General features: G+C 43.5%; 1 protein-coding gene across 1 annotated transcript in view; it reads left to right on the forward strand.

Annotated features, from left to right (window-relative positions):
* The window catches only part of LOC121283937 (kelch-like protein 1), a 301,576-nt gene that overhangs the window by 254,514 nt on the left and 20,722 nt on the right, over positions 1-26,340 (forward strand). Inside the window, exon 7 of the mRNA XM_041198734.1 lies at positions 16,327-16,551. Within this exon, the coding sequence (XP_041054668.1) occupies positions 16,327-16,551 (225 nt within the window). The remainder of the gene's footprint in view (positions 1-16,326; positions 16,552-26,340) is intronic.

Raw genomic sequence — 26,340 nt, forward strand, 5'->3', positions numbered from 1 at the left:
TTGGCAAAGGGGGAGAAGTGGCCTCAGGCAAGGGAAGAGGTTGCAGGACAAGAGCTAAACTGGGGAAGGAGGGTATCCCAGGGCGTGTATGGGGTTACATGTTGATCTGTGCAAGTGGTGTCAAGATGGCGAGGACTGAGGAGGCAGCCTCCAGAGGAGATGAAGCCAGATTGAGATGTGAGGGTGTGTGTGTGAGAATGGGTGGTGGTGTCCCTTGAGCTGGCAGTGAGTGAGATGCCAGTGAATGTGTGATGGGCTCGAGTGTGTGAGTTTAAAGTGCTGAGATGGTTGCCACACCATGGCTGCATGGATGAGATCATTCATCTTCTATCTGCATTGGATAACCAACCTCTTCTGTGCCATTGCCTACCAAGCTGGAGTGGTAATGTAGCTGCCTCTCCTGAGGCCAGAGCAGGGTAGAGGACATCACAGCGGGTCTCCACAGCATCCAAAAGGCACTCAAAAGCTACAGTCTTCTTGCTTTTCGGGGCCATGTCTTCCTTGCTGCAGTCCTGGGCTGGAAGCACTGAGTGCGGCTGGACTTTAAATGTGGTGCCCAGTGTGATGAAGCGGTGAGGTGACAGCGTGACAGGCGAATCGGAGCCCGCCCACCATGGAAACGGCGTGTTTCCCGGGAATGCATAAATAACGTGGCGGGTTTGGGACGATATGGCCTGAAAACCCGCCACTGCGGCCGGTGGGTAAAATGGGGAGGATTTCCCATCGGGCCCAGTGCAGAGACGGGCCCCACACACCGACGCGTAAAATGACGCATGGTGACATCAGGCATGTGTCCCGATGTCACCGTGCGTCATTCAGATCTTCAGTTCGGTGGGCATGCACCAGAGTTGGCTGCGCACCCGCCTCCCTGTCAAAGACCTGTTAAGGCCATTAATAACCTAATTAAAGCAATTGTCAGAGCTGTCCGTCCAACCTTAAGGTTGGGGGGTCGCAGGCGAAGAGCCCAGGCGGCCTTCGCAATTATTACGGAACTTCATCCACGGGCAGGATAAGGTTTCATGAAGGGTTTACAACTTAAATAAAAATTTTTATTAAAATTCACAAACCGGTCCCAGCTCATGTGACACTGTCACATGAGGGGACATGTCTGAATAGTTTTTTTTTTATTTTTAACATCTTTTGCACTTCACTTATTTTCCCTGAGGCACGGATCTGTGTTAGGGAGATTTCTGCGCTCCTTTGTGCGCATGCGCGTGAAAGAGCGCAGGCCCCAACTCTCCCTCCTACCCCCTCCCGCGCAGGTAGCGCTGACCACTTCCGGGTACGCGTCACGCTGGGCGGGCCTTAATTGGACCACCGAGGCAAAATGGCGGCACGCAGCCAATCTCGGGTGGCGATCAGCTCCGTGCACGCTCCTGACTGGCCTGTCCGACGGGGAGAAAATTCCCCCAATGTCATTTTACCCTCTCACTACAGCACTCAGTGCAAATCTGGGACGACTCTACCCTGGTTCTCTGCCCAATTCTTGGTCCATTTGGCATACACAAGTGATGAGTTCAAGTAACAATAACTCTTGTGGAATGGGTGTATTGACAAGGCTACCCGGTAAAGGAAGATGACAAAGTGCACCTGCATTGGCTATATCTGAGCCAAGGCAGTACAGGAACTTGTACTCATAAGCTGATAGCATCAAAGTGCATCGTTGAATTCTCGCTGAAGCTATAGGCGGAATAGCTTTGTCTTCGCTGAACAAACCTGTCAGCGGCTTATGGTCAGACACATTATAAATTGTCGCCCGTGTAGGTATCGGTGAAACTTCTTGACACCAAATACAACAGATAATCCCTCTTTTTCCAACTGAGTAGCCCTTCTCAACTTGGAAAAGTCTTAGGATATTAGTTTAACTTTGCTGCTTTGTCAGCTGTTGGCTTTTAGTCACAGCAAATGCGTATAGTCTGGTCTGGTTTGACAACGGGGACTATGGGTGTGGTTCACTCAGCTAACTGGACCGGCTGAATTATTCCCAGCTTTTCTAACCTGCACAACTCTGCCTTCCACTTCTTCCTTTTGTGAGTGAGGCATTGAAGAAATGTGGCGTTGCCTGGGGATTTTAGCTTGCATGCCCTTCAGTATTCCGACTCATCTCGAAATGCAGTGTCATATTTATTCAAGAGCTCTGGAATGCGATGGGACTTCAAAGGAAATATTTCTGACCAGTCTAGTTTTATTTTCTGCAGCCAGTCTGGACCCAAAGGACTGGCCCCCACCCCACCCCGCGTTATGGTTTTCACAGGCAGTTGGGCTGTCTGTTGTTTGTAGCAGACTGGGACAGCAGCAGTGCCTTTGACCTGAATGGATTCTCCAGTGTAAATTCTCAGCTTGGCAGACATCCACTCCAACGTCAGTGGCTGACTCCCCTCACTGAGGTATTTGAATGTGTGCTCCCCAACAACAGTAGTTGAAGCACTGATATCCACCTCCACCTGCAGTTGTTTGTCAATAACTTGCGCTGTCACTGAAATGGGCTCAGATTTAACAGCAGCCACGTGATACAGAGAGTATACGTCAGTAATAGCAGCCTCAGTCTTTGCTGTATCCGTTAGCTCAATTAGATTCATTTGTTGTTTTGCTGTTTGCCTATCCTTTGTTCTGCACTGTCTAACCAGGTGTCCTTTCCTGTGGCAACAATTGCATCCTGCCTCTTTGAATCTACAAATGTCTGCTCCATGATTTCCTCCACATCTGTAGCAATGCCGCACTTTATTAGCTGACATGTCAGCAATAGGTTCCCTCAGTCTTCATGTAGTGGGCATAGAATCGCGTTTAAAATCTGCTGCTCTGATTTTCACGCTATGCTCCGTGGCAGAGTTCCACCCAAGATGGAGTACGGCGCTACTATCCACATGCTGCAAAGCCTGCGAGACTTTCACAGCGCTTTCCATAGCGAGAGAAAGCTCCAAGGCGCGCTTGAAATCGGTATCAGATTCGGCTAGCAAGAGGCGCTGTATGACATCGTCCTTGACTCCGCTTACAAGTCTGTCCCGCAGCTTATCGTTCAAGGCATCCCCAAACTCACAGTATTCAGTTCACTTGTTTCAGATTAGCCACAAAGGTAGCAATGGACTCTCCTGGGGCACCAACTCTCGAATTAAACTTCAAACGTTGCATGATCACAGACAACGTGGCTTGAAAGTGCGATTTCACGAGTTCGATTAACTCACTGTACGACTTAGAACTGGGTGTGTTTGGGGCAGCCAGGTTTCAAATCGGGTTATATGTTTTGCTTCCACATGCACTTAGAAGGATAGCTTTACATTTTACTTCAGCAATAATCTAATACACAATGAAATAGAACCCGAGTCACTCGACATACTGACTCCGATCTTCAATGTTAGCATGGCATGGATCAATTCTTCCTAATGGTGACGTGACTGGTAATTATTTTTTTAACTTCATTTTACTCACACCAACCAGGGTGAAGTACGCAGCAGAAATCAATCTTATCCTCATCATCAAATGGAATAACTTGATGGAGCAGCAAGTCCAGTGAAGAAAAAGTTAAACTTTATTTAGGAGAAATGTAGAGGGTGCTTGCGCTCTAGACTCAACCCCTCCATCAGAAGCCCCACCCATAGGATGACCCACACAATAAGTTAATTGGTTGAAGCCCTCGTAATTACACCACGTGATGAGTGATTGACAGGAGGGAGAGACAATACATCTAGTTACTCCATGCCCTCTGAGCATATCAGTCAATTGCATTATCGAGCAGATTGTCAAGGGCAATTAGGGATGGGCAATAAATACTGGCCTTGCCAGTGACACTCACATCCCCTGAATGAATTAATAAAAATAAAGTATAATATCAAAAGCTGTAGATGGATTAGACAGATGGATGATGTTTCCATTTGTGAGACAGTCCAAAACAGGGGGCCATTAATATAAGGTCATCGCTAATAAATCCACTAAGTAACCAAGGGTAAACCTCTTTACCCAGAGAGTGGTTAGAATGTGGAACATGCTGCATGTGGTTTTTTGTGGTGCATAGCACAGGTGCATTGAAGGAGGAGTTAGATAAGCACTAATACTGAAGCAAAATGCTCTGGATGCTGGAAATATGAAATAAAAACAAAAAATGCAAAAAAAAAAACCACTCAGCTGGTCAGGCAGCATCTTTGCAAGAAACAGAGTTAACTTTTCAGGTTGAGTGACCTTTCATCAGAACAGCTCAGATACACACATGGGCCTGAATCGTAAGCTCGGCGGGCGGACGCGATCGGCAGGCCTTGGATCGGCTGGGAAACGGACCGCCCGACTGTGATCAGCCCCCAACCCCGATTTCATGCTGGCCGGCCGTTAATTGGCGCGTTGAAAAACTCAGCACTGCCGGGTGGGGACAGGAAGAGGGCGGCCGATGATGTCAACACTGGTGCGGGTCAACACTGACCGAAAGATCCCCGAAGGCAGAGATCTGCCCCAGGGAGCTGCAGACCCGCCCGACAAACGTTCCAATAAAGTTTTAAAAAGCAGGAAGAAAAACGCCCGAGCATCACAATCAGGCACCTGAAAATATAAATGATAAAAATGCTGCCCACAGATTTTTGTTTTTATTTTATTTCACAACGGAAAGCTCATTCCACCCTTGGATGAGGTTTGATGAAAAACGTAAAGGCCGCCTGGCCGATTGGCCCATCCGCCACCCATATGGTTGGTCGGGTGATGAAAAATAGCAGACCTTTGCGCCGTTAATGGGCTTAATTGCCCTCTTAATAGTCGGTGGGTGCACTACCGACTTTTGTGCGTGCTCGCCAAGCGAAATATTGCATGAGTGCGCAACGACATTGGGATGCCCGCCCAATGTCATCTGGTACGATTTCACACCCGATTGGGTGTGAAATCAACGTAAAATTCAGCCCGTGGTGTGAAAAGTAAGGATATACTGAAAGGTTGAGATGAAGGGGCATGAGGTGGAGTGGGGGGACTCGTTTGTAGACTAGTTGTGTCGAATGTCCTCTTTCTGCCTAATAAATACTATGTAATACTCATACATTATGATCCAGGCAGATACAATTCAGGCACAATGCACTTCATAAAAATAAAAACAAAAAAACTGCGGATGCTGGAAATCCAAAACAAAAACAGAATTACCTGGAAAAACTCAGCAGGTCTGGCAGCATCGGCGGAGAAGAAGAGAGTTGACGTTTCGAGTCCTCATGAAGGGTCATGAGGACTCGAAACGTCAACTCATTTCTTCTCCGCCGATGCTGCCAGACCTGCTGAGTTTTTCCAGGTAATTCTGTTTTTGTTTTACAATGCACTTCATGTTGGACTGGTCAGAAATTCCAGGCCACTGGTCCTGTTTTAACAAGATCATTCACTAGTTGAAATCCTTCCTGCAGTTCTGTAACTCGATCTGCAGAATAGGAAAACAGTGATTGTTTCCTGTATGGTATTATCTGAATTGTGTTACCATTGGCATAATTTATATTGCCACTTGCTTCTCAAAGAATCATTTTACCAAAATAGAGTAGATGATGACATGGAATGGCAGGACCTCTGAAACTCTGTTCTCTGAGACTTCATTTCAGTTTTTTGCTTAATCATTAGACTCTCTAGCCCTCATCCCTCACGCCCTTATCCACTTTCCGTACCCATACATGGCAACTCATTGTCCCTATGCTAATTTAATGCCAACTATAATTGCCCCACTGACCCTCATGTCACCTATGCCAACCTAGTGCCAACTGATGACCCCCTCACCATCCTTTCCCTTCACACCCTCCATGACAACTCACCTAATGCCTACCATGGGCAGACCTCAGGAGTCTTTATTCTTTTGTGGGATGTGAGTGCCACTGATGATGCCCATCAACGAATGGCTTTCTAGGCCATTTCTGAGGCAATTAACAGTCAACTGCATCAAAAAAACAGAATTACCTGGAAAAACTCAGCAGGTCTGGCAGCATCGGCAGAGAAGAAAAGAGTTGACGTTTCGAGTCCTCATGACCCTTCAACAGAATAGTTCTGTTGAAGGGTCATGAGGACTTGAAACGTCAACTCTTTTCTTCTCTGCCGATGCTGCCAGACCTGCTGAGTTTTTCCAGGTAATTCTGTTTTTGTTTTGGATTTCCAACATCTGCAGTTTTTTGTTTTTAGTCAACTGCATCATGTGGATCTGTAGTCACATGTAGGCTAGATCAGGTTAAAAAAATAGGCATTAGAGAACCAGATGGGTTTTTATGACAATCGATGATAGTCTATTATGAGGACTAGCTTTCTATTTTAGATTTATTAATTGAATTTATATTCCACCAGCTGCCATAATGGAATTTGAACCCATGTTCCCAGAGGATTAGCCTGTGCTTTTGGCTACTAGCCCAATGGCAGCACACAACCATATCCCCTGAAGCATGCTAAGTTGAAATAAAATATCTATTACAGAGTTCACTGTTGGAGAAAACAGTCTAATTCATGAAATCCCATTCAAAACATTTAAATCTCTGAAGTACTTAATCTCTCATCAAAACAAACATAACCTCATATCAAAGACAGCTAATGATTTAATAACCTCTTTGGGCTGACGATTAAACTGTGAATGTAGGACCACCCTCCTGTCCCATCCCCCCCCAACCTCCCCTCGATGCTCTCGATAATGATAGCTTTTGGAAAGTAGTCAATCATTACTGATCATAGCACTTATGTCAACATATAGCTGTTGAAATTGTAAGAACAATTTTTTCTTCAACTCTCACATTTACAGGCAGTTTTCTTTTCAATGTTTAAAGGGTTAGCCATTTAAATAATTTGTGAACTTTCAGAGTCCTGCAGATCTTATCCCCCTTCAAAAACATTTACAACTTCTCAAAGCTTCATAACTCTCTGTGGGATAAGAGCCCTGCTGCAGGAAAAATAAAGTCTGTTTGAAATCAGCATGGAGTTCAAATGGCCCTGCTGAGTTCTGATTTCCCTCATGTGAAAGTTATGTTCTGTCCCATTCCCCTACCAGTGAAAAATGGGATCTGTCGGAAAAAAAGGTGGAACTTCTGAACCCAGGACCCACCCACCATTTTGGAAGGTTAGCACGACTCCACAAAAATCCAGGCCTTAGCATTTTTGACTTCTGGCCCAAATTGAAAGGGGTTTTTCAGTACCGAACCAAAACCTGTATCATTGTATAAGCTCTGCATAGTTAACATAACCAGGCTTAAGAATTAGTTTCTTAATTGAGCTATAATCACCACTGGAGACCACATGGAATACCTACCATGCCCTCCTGACCTACTGATCGATGGCCAATTAACATGCCATTAAATCAATGTATATGGGATAAAACTATCTGGCTGATTTTATTCACAGCTTTAAATACCAACTAAAGCCAAATGGTTAAAGCAAGATTTTGAAAGGACACAGACTAAAAAAGAGTCATAATTTGAATCATTCCACAAGTAAGTATAATGTCTGATAGATTATTTCCTACAAAGCCAAACAGGCAACAGAGTATGAAATGAGATTTGGTTCTTCTGTAAACTGTGGCCTTGGAACATAGATGCTGTGAATTTCCATTTCTTCCATAGGGTCTGAATTTTTGTACCAGAATTAAGAACCTTCAGGTGAATCCCAGAATTTACATACTCTTTAGATCAGAAACCAGTTAAAACATATCTTTGGAATCCCAACCTTGTTGATATGATCCTCACAGCAGCCTTCTCTCTTGTAAGACAATGGTTTGTGCCCTGGTGATCAGCTCTGTGTTAAGCATCACATCATGTGGCTCAGAAGCCCCAAATGATGTGATAAGCTCCCTCTCCCTAATCTCACCCTTGTTCTTCCCCTGTAGCCTGTTCAACACTTCTCTCTTTCCTTCCTTTCTTGGGATTTATCTGAGTTCCTATAGGTGAGGCAGCTGGCACAAAATTGAAGCTTTGGCTGGAGCTAGCCGCCTGTGGATGTGTGATCAGCACCAGCAACTCTCACCGAGTATGCTGTCCACCTTTGGGCTTTTTGCTTTATGTCAGGCCTGGACCTGACAATAAGGTTGCATTTGACCGAATCTAGTCCCAAGAAGCCCCAGTAAAACCAAAGTCAGTGTGTGTCGCTGAGTACTCTGCAATGGTTGGAGTAATAGCTGCCATAATGGAAGGTGGTCGGTCATAGGTGTTAAAGCCAAGTATCTTAAGCCAAGAACATCTTGCAGAAGTTCCTCAGGTCAGTGACCTATAGGCCCATCCACCTTTAGTTGCTTCATCAGTGACCTTCCATTCATCATGAGGCCAAAATGCTTCCATTCATTGATTGCAATGTGTTCAGTTGCATTCATAATTTATCAGGCAGTGAAGAAATCCATACCTACTTGCAGCAAGCCCTGGACAACATCCAGGCTTAGGTTAATAAGTAATATTTGAACCATACAAATGTCAGGCAATGAGCATTACTAACAAGTGAGAACATAACCACCCAAGTCCATGCACCCGCCTCCCCCCCACCATATCCCAACATTCAATGGCATATTAGTGAATCTCCACTATCAACAGCCTGGAGATCATCATTGACAAAAAATTCATCTGGAGAAATCCCATACATGTGTTGACCACTCCGGCAGGTCAACATCTGGCTCTTCTGCCTCTCTTTCATCCACAAGACACAAGAAAAATGGGATGGAATACTTTGCACTTGCTTGGATGTGTGCGGTTGCAACAACACTCAAGAAGCTCAATACCACCTAGAACAAAGCTGACCACTTGACAGGCATCTCATCCACAAGTCTTAAGTCTGCCCCCCCACCACCACCAACATACTTCAGCTGCGATGTGGACGGTCTGCAGAATGCACAGTGAGAACTCACCGAGGCTTTTTCAGCAGCACCTGTCAAATCCTGACTCCCACCATCTGGAAGGACGAGGATGACAGATACTTTGGAACACCATCGCTTTCAAAATCTCCTTCCAAATCGGACACAATCCTAGAACTTGCTGCCTAACAGCATAGTCAGAGTATCTTCACCACAAGGACCCGCAGCTGCCCGGTCAGGGCAACTAAAACTGGGTAATAAATGCCAGCCTTGCCAGGGACACCCACACCCCAAGGATGAATTAAGAATGTTTTTTAAATGTAATAACCATGTTGTGATCCTTATGTCATCACTTGCAATTTCATGGCAAGGAAAAGAGATTGTGAATAACCATCGGTCATAGTTGACCCGAGTTCAGACTTATTTTATCATTTGCTTTATAATATCATAAGGTACAGTTCAGTGAAGATATGCACTGTAACCTGTTCTTACTAAATGTGTTCAATTAAAATTATATTTTGAATGTAGTTAAATATTCAGCTGTTTGCACATAATGAATAGCCTGGTTTTGCTATTCTACAGGGTCACTTGCAGGGCTATTTACTTGCATGACACTCCATTCATCATTGCACTACAGCTGTGATGGAAAATCATTCTAGTAGTCTTTTTAGGAAAGCTTGTTAGATTTGTTATTGTTCTGTCGATTAAAAATGTGATGCAAAAAACATGCGCTAGGGAGGAAACACTTTAGAATTTTTGGTGAGATGCATTTTGCAACAACTGTTTACATTAATGAACCTTATTCTAGCATTGCAAGGAATTTGCACATCTAGAAAACATGACTGAAGTTGTGCACATCCAGTGATAAGTCCTTGTAAGGATATTCCGGGATGATATCTGACAATTCAGACAGAACTGCTTGTGATTAAGGATGGAATTGTACCAGATTTGCACTAAATGCGGCAGTGGGTGTGAGAAAAGCTATTTTACCCACCGGCTGTAATGGCAGGTTTTTGCGCCTTACTTTTGCCTCATTAATTCTGCAGTCACAGGAAACATGGCGACTCGCTGGTGACCAGCCCCCAATTTGCCTATCGTGCCATTACCTTGCCAATTCCTCACACTAGGCGCCATATTTAAAATGAAGCCATGCACACACTTCTTAATGCTTGCAGCCCAGGACTACTCCAGTGAAGACATGACCCCGACATCCAAGTAGGGCACAGCCCACCAGTTCAATGATGCATCCCTGGGACATCTTCTGGATGCCGTGGAGGCCCACCGCGATGTCCTCTACCCCCACTCTGGCCACAGGAGGCCCATCAGACTCACCGTTCTGGCTTGGGAGGCAATGGCAGAGATGGTTAGTGTCAATGCTGCACACAAGAGGTCAGCCATCCAGTATAGGAAATGGATGAATGATCTTATCCGTGCTGCCAGGGTAAGTCAACCATCTCATCAATCTCAACTCACCCACTCGCAAGCCCATCACACATTCACTGGCATCTCACTCGCTGCCAGCTCAAGGGACATCACCACTCACTCTCTCACACACACCCTTACATTTCCCTATGCCCTCATCTCCTCTGGAGATCACCTCCTCATCCTGTCCATGGTCCACTCAACACACACACACACACACACACACACACACACACGCACACGCCTGGCATCCTTCTCATTTGGCCTGGCATGCGCCTTGCTCACACTCTCTTCATCTGTCTTTACGCAGGATAGGATCATGCACGATCAATGGGAGATTTCCCAGACTGGGGGTGGAGGGCCGAACATCAAGGTTGAGAGTCGAGTGTTGGAGCTGATCAGAGAGGACGTTGACTGTTCCTGCGATGATGATGAGGTTGGCAGCGAACACCCAGATGAGGATCCTGCATGATCCACCTCTCAATGGGGCACTGAGTCCACTGTTCTGTGTTCAATGTGGCTGATAAGCACTAATAATCTCCACTTTCTGTCCTAGGCACATCTGACACAACACCCTCAGGCAACTGTGACCCCGACTCCAGCACTGAGAGCACTTTGGATGAGGACTCTGAGGGGAACTATGTTGAAGACCCATCACAACACTTACTCACACTCTCCACCAGCACAGCGACAAACACCTTGGTGGGACCTAGATGTAGAGTAGCATCGGAATCACAATCTAGTGAGCACAGCACACAATCTGTTCCAAAGCAGGCAGAGGCGGGGTCATCTGAGGGCATTGGCATCGGAGGACTACTGGAGGCCAGAAATATGCTGAGTCTGAGTCAGATGATGAGCTCCTGGACTCGGTCCTCAATCAATTAGTGGAGCTGCAAAGACAAATCACGGGAACATCAGGAAGGGATGTCTGCTGCACTCCTCAGATTGCAAGGCACAATGGAGGAACCTGTCCGCCTTCAGTCTGAGGTGATAGCTTCGGCATGCCAATGCACCGAGGTCAATGCTGGCAGGATGGCAGCCGCCATGGAGACCTTGGTCCAGGACATTGGCTCTGCATGACTGCACAGACTGAACTCTATCTCTGATGCCATATTGGCCTCCAACAATGTCAACGTGAGATGGGTTTGAGGCAGCTCAATCTCACTCCAGTTTCCACCTCTCCTCAAGGAGTCAGCCTGGGGCCCTCAGGCACTCATAGGGAGGAGGACCTGCAACTTGGCACCCCAGGGCCATCCACCCAGGTGACTGCGGGAATGCCTGGTCGATCCAAATCCATCCTTCCTTTGACCCCCATAGCTCCAGCTCCACAGCCCAAGGTGCATCTGGTCCACAGCAGGACATACAAAGCAAACCTCCAGGTCTCAGCCCTTCAGAGGGCGCATGCCAAAGTCATCACAGACAGGCCATCGCAATCAGCAGGCTGCCTCCTCCTCCACTGTGGATCTCATGGGAGCACCAAAACGTAGCAGCAGGGTTAGGAAGGTTAAAAAGATGTAGTTACACAGTATGGGCACGGGTGTTAATCACTGGTACGTAATGTTCACTATTGTAAATAAACTCCCAACAATGTCTCCTTGCCTATGGCTCCTTGTTATGATGAGCAATGTTCGTGTCACTCAGATGTGAAACCTTGGTTCCTGCACAAGATAAAAGCAGGTGTCTCAGTCCAGGGCCTCTTCCCTGTGCAGTGTGTAACCTTCAGACCAAGGTGATGGTCCAGCTTCACACTCACTGGACACATTTGTTGTTGCTGCCAGAATGTCATGGGCAGGCGTCAGAGTTCATCGTTCTCTCTGTGTGCTCTCAGCACCTTTGAGTTGGGGTTGGCCCCCGATCTCTTCAGTATCTATGTCCGGGGATGCTGTGCTCCTGAAGGGGACAGGTGCTGAAGGCTGGCAAAGGATCAGGTGTACTTAAATTTTCACAGCTATGTCTCCATGACATGACCCTGATCACAGTGCGCAAGTGAGCTGCCCTCAACCAGGCAGGAGTCAGACATTCACAGAAGCAATGTGAAGATCTATAGAGTGTCCTCACTGCGGGTGGTCATCATCCTCCTGGAAAATAGTGACTATTAGGGCCTCCGCTGTGACTCCCTGACACGTGCATTGCCATCCGCCACACAGGTGTCAAACATTCACAGATGCAAGATGAGGATGTCAGGACTGTCCTCACTGCATCTCCTCATCATCCTCCACGAGTCTTGCGGCTCTGAGGGCCTCCCAAGCCTGCCTGCCTTGTCTGGCCAGTCCGATGGCCTCATCACCGCCATCCTTGCCTTTGAGTACCTCATCACTGTCATCCCCTTCGACATCCTCCTCATCGGAGGAGGTGTACCGCTCTTCCATTTCCTCCTCAGCCAGGTCCTCCCTCCATTGCAGCACCAAGCAGTGTAGTGCAGCAAGCTATGATGATGCACAACACCCTCGGGGGACTGTATTACAGTGCTCCACAGCACCTGTCGAGGTACTGGAACCTGATTTTCAAGATGCCTATCATTTGCTCCACCAAAGTCCAGGTTGTGGCATGAGCCTCATTATACCATTGCTCTGCTGCAGTCTGAGTCATCAGCCATGCCGTATGTGGGTAGTCCTCATCCCTGAGGAGCCAACCCGGCAGCCCCTGTGGACCCTGGAAGATGTCAGGGATCTGAGACCTGCTGAGGATGTAGGATTCATGGATGCTCCCTGGGAATTGTGCGCAGACATGTAGGGTTTGTTTGTGGTGGTCACTGACCAGCTAAACATTCAGGGAGTGGAAGCTCTTGTGGTTGACGCATTTGACTGCCCGTTGCCACGAGGATCTAAATGCCACATGAGTGCAGTTGATGGCACCCTGCACCTGTGGAAAACCTGAGATTTGGGCAAATCCCAGCATTCTTGTTTCCTGGCTTTCCTGATCCCGGTTGAAATGCACAAAGTTCTATGCCATCACGAAGATAGCCTCCATAGCCCCCTGGATACGCTTGTGCATGGCCACTTGTGAGATCCCACACAGGTCGCCTGTGAAGCCATGGAAGGAGGCACTTGTGTAAAAATTTAGTGCCGCAGTCACTTTCGTGGCCACTGGCAATGGATGCCCTCTACGTCCCCATGGCGCCAAATCCTGCAGCAGGTGGCATATGTGACCGACCAGTTCCCTAGACATGTGCAGTCTTTGGCAACACTCGTTCTCAGTCATCTGCAGACATGGCAGGCACCATCTATAGGCCCTGGGTCTACTGAGGTGCCTATAAGTGACAGCTCTCTATGGATCTTCAGCTGTGTGCGCAGCAGACCCTGCTGCCCCTTTGTCTTGAAGGAGGTGCTCCTCCCTTTGCCCAGCCAAGCACCTCTGTGCTCACTTCTTCTTCTTCTTCTTTGCTCTCCGTAAGCCATGGGGCACACCGCTAAATCACCAGGCTCCATGATCCTGATGTTCTCCTCCTGCAGGATCAAAGAGAGAGAGAGATGCGTAGGTTAGCATATGTGTCCTAAGAACCTCTCTTGATTAAGTCTGAAAGCTTCTTCGCGCATGCAGGAGAGTGCTGGCCGTCACTTGAACGCCTAGTGTGTAGTGCGCTTCATGACTGTCCGAAACCCCATCTACCTCCGCCCCACTCCACTTCACCGATTGGCAACAGCTTTGCCCATTGGACTCCATGCTGTGCTCTCAGCTCAGGCTCAGGCATTCTCCTAGCCTGCTCTGCAAGACTGCGCTGTTAGCTTAAACCATGGGAGAGACAGGTCCAAACCTTAATAAATGCAAGGGGCTGTGAGCGCCTCCACCAGTGGCCATTTTTCGTGAGGGGATTGTACAACTTGCCCAGTTGGCCAATTGTTCTGCTGCCCTTTAAAATGCAGGTTAATTTGCAGGTCTGTGCCCGAGGGATGACAAGTCTCTGGAGCATTTGGTGGCACTTTCAGGCTGTTGTGTTACTTGAACGGACAGAAAAGCTTCAGAGGCCCGACTCCAAGCAGGTCAACAGAGCTGCTACAGAATAGTCCCCACTGCGGAAGAATTCTCACTTTAGAAAAGTTTTTCCAAGGTGTGGCTGCTTCCCTCAACACTCCCACAGCCAACCCCCGGCAAGTGCCTGTGTACTTCCTTCCATCTGTGCTGCCTTGCAGCCACCCTCCAAACCCCCTGGCCTTGCCCGCACTGGAGCCCTTGCCCCAGCACTGCACTGAAAGCCAGCTGGGAAAAAGCGACTTGCCTGTCCCCGCCTCCCGAATGCCGGGTGCGTCTTCCTTGATGTCCCGTGAGTGATGCAGAGTTGTGTGCGCTCTGCTCCGAGCTCCCCTCGAAGTTTAGCTTACCAGGCGCACCCTTTTAAAGGCAGTCGTGAAGCTTGCCGTTCTGAAGTCATGCCGATGTGGGTGGAGCGGATGATCGCAAACTGGTTGCACGATGGCGTAAAACTGATTTTTGACCTTCTCGCCACACTGTCCGCTCACACCTCCCATGATTTCTGCTGCCAAAAGGACCGGACGATTCTTCAGTTATTGTTCAGGATAAGGCAGTACAGAAGCTGTTGTGGTATAAGAATGGCAGTGTGTACCCTAACAAAGTAACAGCTACAATAGATAAAAAATGGAACTTTAAATTTCATAGCACTCAATAGCACCTTCCTGCTCGTGTCGGTATTCAACCTGTCCAGAAAATAAGGAACCAAACTCAGAAATCTTAAAGAATATCTTGAGCTCAAGAGATACAAGAGCATAGTTATTGTAACATCTTCAAAGTAAAATTAATTATAATGACTTTCCCACACAGGGAATTATAATCAAAATATTTACATACCACTGTTTTAAAATTCATTTTTCATATTGGACTTGAAAATCAAAGCCTTCATTCCCAGACGTGATATTCATCCAATTCATAACATCTTGGTACAGACGCAAATGTGTGGACCATAGTACTTGCTAACTCAGTGCCATATAAACTGACAGATTCAAATATTTCTAGAGATAACATTTTCACAATTTTTACTACTTTGTGGTTAAGCTGTTTTCTTTTTAATGTACAATTATCTTATTGCCGGTCTCAATGCAATGAAGGAAACACAGCGATCAGAACACATGCACCTATGAAGAGATAAAGGTATCCTAACATTGCTCTCTATTGATCAGAGCAGGAGCCAATTTTCAATCTGTTTATTAGGCAGCAAAATATCTACAGCCTGTATCACTTAGGAAGCAATGGGCTGGCGTGTTCAGTTTGTCTATTTGAGCAACTGCATAAAAATGTTAATTTAGCATATTCACACAAAATACTGCAATTACAAATTACTGGAAGAGATATTCAGATTGTTTTCAACTCATCAACAACAGCAGTACAACCTATTCATTATATATTCCAACAATATGTAACCAAAGGTGGGCATATTATTAATGTTATCAGCAGGCAAAACAATTTGCAATTAATGGAGTTAAGTGTCTCAGAGCTCTTCATTGGAGCCTTATCAAAGAAAGTTTGACAGCAAGCCGCATATAGAGACTCGATGAACAGGTGACCAAAAGCTTGGTCAAAAAAGTAGGTATTAAGTAGAATTTTAAAGGTAGAGATGCAGAGATGTTTATGGAGCGAATTCCAGAACCTAGGGATTAGGGAGCTGAAAGCATGGCTGTCAATGCTGGAGCATCAAAGATCAGTGATGTGTAAACAGGAGCAAGCTTAAGTACTAAAGTATCAAAATTGCAATTTTCAAAAACATAGGACGGAATTTTACACCGGCTGGATTTTACAGTCCCGCCAAAGTCAATGGACTTTTGAATGGCTCGCTGTTTTTTATGGCCCCACCCCCTGCGACAGAGCCATAAAATTCCGCCCATACATTATAAACAGCTATGTTCAATCTGAGGTTTCCATTTTACATGGTATCCTCCCAGGCATGCAATTGCAAGTAAAGAAATTGCAACCCATTGCTTTCTTCATTTTAAGCATTATTGATTGAAGTAATTAATGAGTAAAGCCAGTAACTAGGATACTCAGTGAGAATCCAAATGTCTGCACCCGAAAAGATCTTGAGGAATTTCAAGTGTGTTGTTCCCTCCTCTCAGTCTGTCGTTGAAGATATTATTTAAGCTGCACGTACGTATGTATTCAGGATTCCAATGCACTCGCTGATGTCACAACCCTAATTGTCTTATCAGGTGCCACTACAATAGAAAAATATGACCTGAGAACAAATACTTGGACCCAAGCCGGAGTGATGAATGGCAGGCGGCTGCAATTTGGCCTGGCTGTCATTGATGATAAACTTTATGTGGTTGGAGGCAGAGATGGCCTGAAAACTTTAAATACTGTGGAATGTTACAACCCGAAAACAAAGACCTGGACCATTTTGCCTCCTATGTCAACTCACAGACATGGTCTCGGTAAGCAAATTGAGTGTTTCTAACTTTGGAAATTCTGAAATGCTTATTAGCCTAAGCCTTAAACTATTAGTTTTAATCAAACAAAACTGGACAGTTTTCATTGAGATTTATCTTCAGCCTTCTCCATCACCCTCTCTACCTACCCCCCCAAAAAAAAATCAACATTGCTAGTTTATAAAACCAGTTGTTTGATTTGATTGCCCACACCTATCTAAAAATGTTAATCAGTTGTAGTGGATGGAAGATTTTCACACAAAACCTGTCTTTTTCCAACCCACTGCCTAATGACTGCTTATATTTTACTTGTAACTTGGTTTATGTATTAATCCTATATTTCTCTTCATCAAAGTGTTGACAGTGGAATTGAGGGACTAGTCATTTCATCACTGGCAATGCCAAACAGACGCAGGCACCACCTTTAAATAACCCTTCCCTTTATTTGAACGAAGTTGACAGTTAAGAACTGTTCTGAGGTAAATATGAGAATCCCTGAGGAGCATTATAATTCTTGTGGCAGTCACGGAATAATTTCAGTTCTCATCAATCTTGATTTACAGAGAACAGGAGACGTATAAAATCTAGACTTTAACAGCAACCCTCAAATATCAGTCATGAATTCTAGGTTTAATTTGACAACAGGATTGAATAAAAATAAATCTCTGGCTTTGCAATATGAATACGTGAGCACTCTAGAATTCACAATCCAATCAAGGATGTGATGTAATTGAGCATGCTTAAAGTTTTATTTAAATGGCTTTAGTTGTCTAATTAAATCGCTGAAAGTTTTATACATCAGATAGTTCAAGAAGGAGGAGGATATTTGCCAGGAAAAGTAGACATATAGAAATAGTGCAAGTTTTACAAATTCTGTTTTCTCTAGCCTAGAAACTATTATTGGTGAGTACTTAACGCACTCGTATCAAATGCACTTCTTCATTACATTAAAGGAGGCACTAACTGGTCTATAATGACACATCATTTTGAGTGTATAGCCTGCACTTTCATTTCAGATACTTGTAGGATTCTGTGTTAATTAAAAAATAATTGTTAAATACCTTCTTTTGTTATTTGGGAAAGGCAGAATGGTTTGTCAAGTCGCAGAAGGTTCATTTTGCTAACTTAGAATATCCATCTTTTTCCCCATTTTTCAATTAGGATTGAACCATTGAAACACAGCAAACAAAAATAGCTAAAACAACAGGGGGGTTAAAAAATCAAAAAAAAAGGATCATGGCCTCAAGTATACTTTTACACAAAAGTGTTCACATCAGCAAAAATATTCAAGCTGTTGCAACCAAATTTGGACAATGTTCAAAATTGCTTCAAATATATATATATTTCCATGTCCAAGTTAGTCAATTATAAAGACTGAAACAGATTCTATTTTCCCCAACCAATACCTCCCTTCAGAATTAATATCTGCAAAATCTTAACTATCCAAGAGCTTTGGAATGATATTTTTGACAGTCATCACAATCCCAAAATGAGATCAAAGAACTAAACTCAGTGAAGTCTCATTGTACATTCTTTGCTGAGAGCCCAGATATACATTAGAGCACTGAAACACCTGAGCCCCAGGGAAAACATTGCTTGATTGACAGCTCTGCCTCTCTGATCTCTTCAGTCAATTGCACAATATTTATTTGCACTAACTAAAGAGGTTTGGAGTGTCTGTTGTTTCAGCTGTTGGCTTTTTAAAGGGTCTGGTTGATTGACACTTTTAATGGCCTGTTGTAAAAAGGTATTTTTATAAAGAAAGCAGAAAGTTATCAACAAATGACCTTTTAAAACTTTTTTTTTACACATCTTATTGTCACTACAGGGTCTATTGTCTCTATACAGTGTATATTTGGTAAATGGGCATGGAAGTGCCAAGCGCATGGGGAGACATGAGGGGCTAGAGTGGGGTGGATGGGGGATACCTTTGCATGTGGGGAGGGTCAAGATTGGCTACAGGGCATTGGGGGAAGTGGCATACCTTGGTATGGGGGACATGAGGGGTCATGCGGGGTGGGTGATGGGGCATGAGGTGGTATGAATGGGGCATGGGTGGTGCGGGGTGAGACCTAGAGGGCCTTACTTTTTCATTATAACTGGAACAAAGTCCCAGAGCACAGAGGCAGGCCTTTTAAACAGCCCCTGTGCCTGTCTCCAAACTGGGATGGCTGACCCAACTGCAGCTTGCACCCACCTCCCCACACACAATGAAAATCTCATCTTTTCTGATACTTTCTCCCAATTCCCATTATCGGTCTCAAGGATGAAAATCAAGCCTCATATATTATTCAATCCTGGGGTGCCCTTTCACAACCCATTTTAGCTCAAAATGTTTTTAGTTAGTGGGTTCTATCTAGAACCCAACCCACTATTCCATGCCTCCATTAATCCCAATTAATTAATATCCTCAGAAGAGAAAATGCATAGTTCATTTAAAAATGAATGTTTAGGAATAGTAAATGGACGTCCAGTATAACAAGTCTCACTCCAACACCAAATGCTTTTTATTTGACTTAAACCACATTTGCTGCCTTCTCACCCAATGACTCACTCCCCTCATTTTGCCAAAATGTGCCTATCTGTTGTGGGAACCCGACACTAGACGAATGAACCATGTTATTTTAGCTAAATATCTTCAAGTAGCCAAATAAACTACCATCCAATGTATATGGTTCGGCATTAGAGGTTAGTGTTGTTGGTAAGTACTTGATTGGACATTACTAGTGAGTGATGAAGATTTTGAGAGATATTTGAGATAATCATTCAGAATAGCATTACAGAGAGTGGGCAATTGATGATTACTATTGACAAGCATTGAAAAGAAGCATGAAGGATTAGGGATGAGGACTCAGAATGAGCATTATAATAACTAAAAGTCATGGAGAGAGATAAAGGATCGGGATAAAAGTGCTGGGCATTATACAGGTGTAGTTTTACTTATTACTATTGGAGATAAAGACTGGTGATGGCCATTAGGGCTAGTTGGTGTCCACTGTGGCTCAGTTAATTGCATACTTGCCTCTGAATCACAAGGTTCTGGGTTCAAATTCACCCCAGAGCTTGAGGGAAAAAAATCAATCAAGGCTGATACACCAGTGTAGTTATGAGGCAGCATTGCACTATCAGAGACCTTATGCAGAGGCCTCATCTGCCTGCCAAGGGTGGGTGTAAAAAATCCCATCTGAAGAAGAGTAAAGCAGTTCTCCCCATTGTCTTGCCCAATATTTATCCCTCAATCAGCATCACAAAAACAGAGGAGCCAGTCATTATCACATTGCTCTGAAGAAGAGTCATACGGACTCGAAATGTTAACTCTGTCTTTCCACAGACGCTGTTAGACTTGCTGAGTTTTTCCAGCATTTTCTGTTTTTGTTATTGTCACATTGCTGTTTGTGGGAGTTTGCTGAACACAAATTAGCTGTCGAATTTCCAAGTTCCAACAGTGACTACATTCAAAACTTACTTCATTGGCAGTAAAGCACTTTGAAATGTCTGGTGGCCATGAAAAATGCTATATGGATGCAAGTCTTCCTTGATTATCATGACTTAATAACAATGTATAGTACATTGTTTTGTTACAAATGCCCTTTATATCGGAACAGTGAAGTTTCAGCAGAGAGACTTCTGATGGATTCAAAAAAGTCAGAGTTATCTACAAACAGCTTAAGATGATTCATTAGGTATATATTTGTTTTCAGCCACTGCTCATTATCTGTTTTGCCTTTGCAAAGCCCTTGGGGTATTTACTATGTTGAAGGCACTAATTGTTATTCAGCACTCTGTTGCCATAAAGTCACTGGGGAATGATTGATTCACATGTACTGGAATTTATAAAAACAATACAATTTGACAGTGAACACTTGGAAAGAAAATCAGCAAAGTAATGCTAAAGCAGTCAACTGAGTCATCCATTTTGGCACATAATGTATGGTTTTCCATTAGCAGAACAGGCTTGAAGGATCGAATGGCCTACTCCTATTCTGATGTTCTCTGATATTATCGGTGCTTCATGTCCTTCTGCTTAGAGGACAAGATGGCTTTCAACTTTTGTGAAATGGTTTTGCACTGACAGTAGAACCAGGAAACTCTGGCCCCTTATCCCATTTGTAGATGCCACAAATGACATTGCAAATATTGCTAGAGCTCACCTGAATGATCTCCAGTTTTGGAAGGCAGGACGGCGCTGACTTATACCGCTCTTGGCAGCACTTAATCTTCATTCAGTTGATGGCACAGCTCTATCACAGTCTCCAAGCTCATCACACCTACATGAGACAATGCTCCCCAGTCAGTCCAAGATTACTACTCACAATGTATCGAATACCAGCAAGCCTTCACTGCCATTCTCCTTTGCCAGCTTTACATTATGATCTTCCTTTTATTCTCCTCAGTCATGTCCACCGCAAGATGCTGGATTCAATAGTTTTCAACCTAATGTTGTAGCCTTTTTCTCCTTCTGTCTTTCCTGCTTCTCCAGGCCCAGAAATATAATTTGAGACTTAGCTTTCAAGAGCACTTTGGATCACCCATAGAAATGTTCAGAGCCTAAAACAGCAATTGAAGTTCTATTTGTGCCATAGGGACCTCAAAAGTGCATTTCACCTGAAACAGGCTGGCACTTTGAACACCAGCAGTAAGCCCCTTTCAAATGGAGCAGGTTGCATGGTTGGTGACCCAAGTTTAAGACCATTGCAGCTTCAGTAACACCAGGAAATAGCAATGAAAATTGACCCCACTCCTTCTATTTATAGCCGCCTTGAGTCATAAAGAATATTCTTTATTTATGAAAGCAATTAATAGATTTATTCTCTATTTTCAGCCTAAATGCAGTGAGGCCTGTCCTGGGCCATCTGGTTTGTCAGTATTGTTGGCAATGTGTGTATATCTGCTTTTCTGATTTGACCAAGATAGGTTGAAGGAAAGTGAGACAGTGTCTGGGCCCACAGTCCTTACTGGGGACTGATATGATTCTAGCCTAATTAATTTTGTATGATACTAATTATTTAATTAATGGTATAGCTTTTAAATTAGTTTCATGTGTGCAGTTGTGGCCAAACTAACACTGAAACCATGAAACTGAGAAATAGATTAGTGGAAGTTTTCTAACCGGCAATTTTTCTTGATTTAAATATGGCCAAAAGTTTTATTTGAATTATGCCTATGATTATCATAAATGTCATGCTATAAACTATGAGAGATGATAAAAGTATGTTAACCATTTAATCTTCTAGTTCTGTTTCTGCATCAACAATAAAGTGAAACACTAAATAATTCAAAACAAGCTGACATTGAGTATGCTCATCCCATCAATCCTATCTTGACCAAGGTATATCAGTTGCATCAGACCGTGATGTTTCCATTTAACTTTATTTACTCCACTGAATGGATTCTGGAGTATTCAAGCAACTCTCTATATCAGCATTAGACACCAGTGGCCAGTTTACATGGGCCTTCACATTCATGAATTGATCAATAGCTGTTCACCAAAACATGTGTGCAACTTTATTCTTTAATTATATGAATAACTTTAGATATGGAATGACTTTTCCTGCTTCTGAGAATCACAGTTCTTCAATGATGAACAAGGTCCATTCTTCGTGACTCTCAGGGAAGATTCCACAGCATTCCTGTGTTCATAGCATAGCAAGGCTTGTATTTCTTATATCCTCAGGCAGAATTGACATTCGTTGGAAAATAAAATGTATTACTACATTTCATGAAGTAGTTCCTCACCTCCCCTGAGTTTATGTCAGGTTAACTTGTGCAGAAACACCAAATCATGATAGAGATAAAGATTTGGTTTTCTTTGGTCAATAACAAGAACAGTATGCGCATGTCAATTCTGAAGGCGCCTCAAGCTGCACTGCAAATTGAGTGAGAATTCAAAGGAAACAGCTGTTAGGAACCCAATATACTTGCAGATTGACCAAACATAATATTGCAGTATGATTTTCAAAGTCCTCCTCATCATAATGCAGTAACATTCTTGAATACCTATCATCATACAATGTAAATTTGAGACTTTCTCATCACAATTTTGAAAAAGGATATTCTCTCCAAAGATAGAGGGGAACTGAAAATCCACAGTGGGTACTTCCTACCATAAGTGCCCATCTGGGCTCTCTATTGTTCACTCTGCCAAAGTTAGCTGGGTCAGAGAGATGTCCTTTGCTTTCTAAACCACAGGCAAGCTTGTACCCGGACGCTAAGGATGACCTAGGACTCTCTGCCTCGATCCACAAGCTACAATATGCAAAATCACTGAAAATTTGGCCCAGATTTTGCGAAAATGGAGCATATCATATTATGCCCCAGTAGTTGAACTTCTCTACCTTCATCTTTCAGCTCAAAAATACACTTTTCCCTGAAAACTGCTGGAAACGTGAGCTGAGAATGGTATGGCAAGAGCAACAGGACCTTAGTGGACAAAGGGACCAACGGTCTATCTCCTCAAGCAATGAAATTTAAGGATAGAGAAAGAAACAGAGGAATAATGGAGAAGGAAATTGGGTGAATTAAAGTCAAATCGGTTACAGAAAGAGAAATAAAGAGAGGGGTCGGTTGGATTGAGGGAGAGGGAAAAGCAACAATTGAAAAGTAAGAGAAAAATAAAAATTAAAGATTTTACATTGCGGCTGAAAGCTTGGTGAAGAAGGCAGGTGAAGGAGTACGAAAGGCAGCAGAAATGTCACCAAAGTAAGTTAAAGATTTAACATATGTAGGTCTTGGGCTGATCTCCAGATCTTGAAGGCGCTGTTCCCCTCTCTTTCAAAATGACTATCATTGTCCATTTTCTGAAAAGTAAGTTCATCTCAACCATTCTATGCTTGCAAAGCTATCACCCTATCACCAACATTATTCTCCACTCCAAAGTCCTTGAATGTGTTTAGTTAATATTTTGAGTCCATATGATTCTTCATCAGAAGAGTCTGATGAAGATTCATACGTACTCAAAATGTTAGCTGTATTTCTCTCTGCAGATGCTGTCAGACCTGCTGAGTATTTCCAGCTATTTTTGTTTTTGTTTCAGATTTCCAGCATCCACAGTATTTTGCTTTTATCCTTGAATTGTTGGCTCCCAAATCCATGCCTGAAATTCCATGTTTGAATCTCTATAATCAGGTTTTCTGCCCAAATACCATAACGGGTCCGGCCAAAGTTACTAATTACAGGCTTTGTGACTGGGACAACAAATACATTATGTACCTTCTCCAAATTCTTGACATTTCTGCTGCCTTCCCATCATTCATCTGTTTCTTTCTCTATCCTTAGACTTCATTGCTTGAGGAGATAGGCTGTTGGCCTCCTTGCTCACTAAGGTCCTGTTGCCCTTACCACACCATTTTTAGCCCAGTCCCCTCATTTTCCCAAAAGGTGCCTAATTATCTGTTGTGGGAAACCGACACTAGAAGGATGAACCATGTTATTTTAGCTAAATATCTGCAAATAGCTAGATAACATCGCATCCAATGAACATGGTTAAGCATTAGAGGTTAGTGTTGTTGCTGAGTACTTGATTGGATACAACAAGTGAGTGATGAGGATTTTGAGCGATGTTTGAGATGAGTGTTCAGAATAATGTTACAGACACAGGGCGATTGACGATTACTATCAACAAGTATTGTAAAGAAGCATGAAGGATAAGGGATGAGGACTCAGAATGAGCATTATAATAATTAAATGTGATGGAGAGAGATAAAGGATCGGGTCAAAAGTGCTGAGCATTATATAGGTGTAGATTTACTTATGGCTATTGGAGATAAAGACTGGTGATGTCCATTAGGGCTGGTTGGTGTCCACTGTGGCTCAGTTGGTAGCACACTTGCCTCTGAATCACAAGGCTCTGGGTTCAAGTTCCAGCAATTTGTAGGAAAAAGTATTTTTGAGCTGAAGGGTGAGGGTAAAGAAGTCTAACTAATGGGGCACGATATGAGATGCTGCTTTCTCACAAAATCTGAGGCAACTTTTCATTGACTTTGCAAGCAGAGGATAATATCAGCCTTTGACATTTTACCTGTTACAGAGAATATCACCCTTTTTTAAACTGGATCTAAATCAAAGAGAACAAATGTGTCCTGCAAGCACATCCCCCAACACGAAGAAGTAGTTAACAGTTCTTTAATAAGATTTTTCTCCACTTTCATCATTCACAGCTTAATACTTTATGAATAGAAGGAACCATTTTAGGTAATAGTGATACAGTATAGAGGGAATTTATGAAAACAAGTAGCTTTTAGCACCCATTTAACTGCAATTTTTCTGTTACAGTTGACATCATGAAGAAAATATACTCCCACATGGGCAGTAATTGAGGTTGTTGTTTTATTGTTTTGTAGTGTTGAAAGTGATAAATATCCTGATTTTAGTTAGGAACTCCAGGTGGATGAAACAAAGTTGGAAGCACTTACATTGTTACTAGACTTCACAGCCCTATAATGGTTCTTAATGATTTCCCTAAGTAGCTACTTATCTTTCACAAGTGCTACATTGTGGTAGCCTTGCTGGAAATCCTTTGAAGTTTAGTAATGTATAAAGTATACTTGCATTTAAGGGCTATAGCTGTATGTGAAACAGTGGGTCTTGATATATGAGTACAGTCAAAGATTAGTGAGACTGAAGAGAAGTACACATTAGAGGAGTTATCAGAGATTGAAGAAGGGGGCTTAAGGAAGAATTAATGGTTTATAACAAAAACTTAGTAAATGAGGTTGTTTTACTGAATAGGCCAGATCTTCTAATCCAAAGAAGGAAATAGTATCACCATAGAAACAAGGCTAGCATTAAAAGAAAATACAAAATATGTTACTGTGATTGTAAGTTGTCTCATATACAAGTGAAATAAGATATAAAATAGTTTTGTTAACAAACTTCTGCGTTTCCATTGAATTGATTTTGTTCTAATTTTAAGATTACATCCTTTTTCTTCTGGATTTCCCTACAGGAGAGAGAGAGTCAATCTCTATCTACCTCAGCAAAAACTCTTCCTTATGTTAAATTACTAAATTGCTTCACTCTTTAACCTCATAGAATTCCAGTGGTGATTAGATGGCTGAAGAGATGGGGTCGGATTTTCATGGTCCTAATTGGGACCCAAAGAGAGGTGGGATTGGAAAAAAATGGCTGCCAAATGAGGCGTCAGGAATCCCTGCTTCTGTTTCCACGAGAGTAGGGAGGTAGCGGGCCTTGGGACCCGGTGTTCCTATGAAACAGACAGTGTTGTGGGCTCATTGAGAGTCCGCCCCACCTAAGTTTTCTTTTAAACTTTCATGGAGGCAGCCAGACTTTTGCAGCTGTTGGGTTTTATACCAGCTGCATGGAAGTGTGAACCTTAGATTGGAGGCAGGAAGAGTTTAAGAAATAAGTAAAATGTTTTTCTCTCCTTTATATTTCATCATTAAATGCTGTAGTGTGAGCTGTAATTGTGATCATTAAGATGAGTTATGACAGTGTTGTGATTGGAAGATATAACTACACCTTACACAATGTGTTTGCCAGATTAGTATCTTTGCCAAATGTGGAAAAGACTTCAGATGAGTAAAAATAAAAATGTTCATCTAATGGATAAAAAAGATAGATTAAATTTCACACTATTGAAAGGGTAACCAAATATGATGATAAAGTTTAATCTTTTTCCCATTGCATTTATATAGTCAGTCTAGACATCTATTAAGATAGCAGTTCTGAAGTCTGTTTGTTTACTCAGGGGTCAGGATATTGAGGTTGGTGAGCGGAGGGGGGGGTGGACCGGGTGGGGGGGTCCAGCTCGCCGACGTGTAAAATGATGCGAGATGA

Source organism: Carcharodon carcharias, chromosome 11 (assembly GCF_017639515.1).
Source record: "Carcharodon carcharias isolate sCarCar2 chromosome 11, sCarCar2.pri, whole genome shotgun sequence".
Lineage (NCBI taxonomy): Eukaryota > Metazoa > Chordata > Chondrichthyes > Lamniformes > Lamnidae > Carcharodon > Carcharodon carcharias.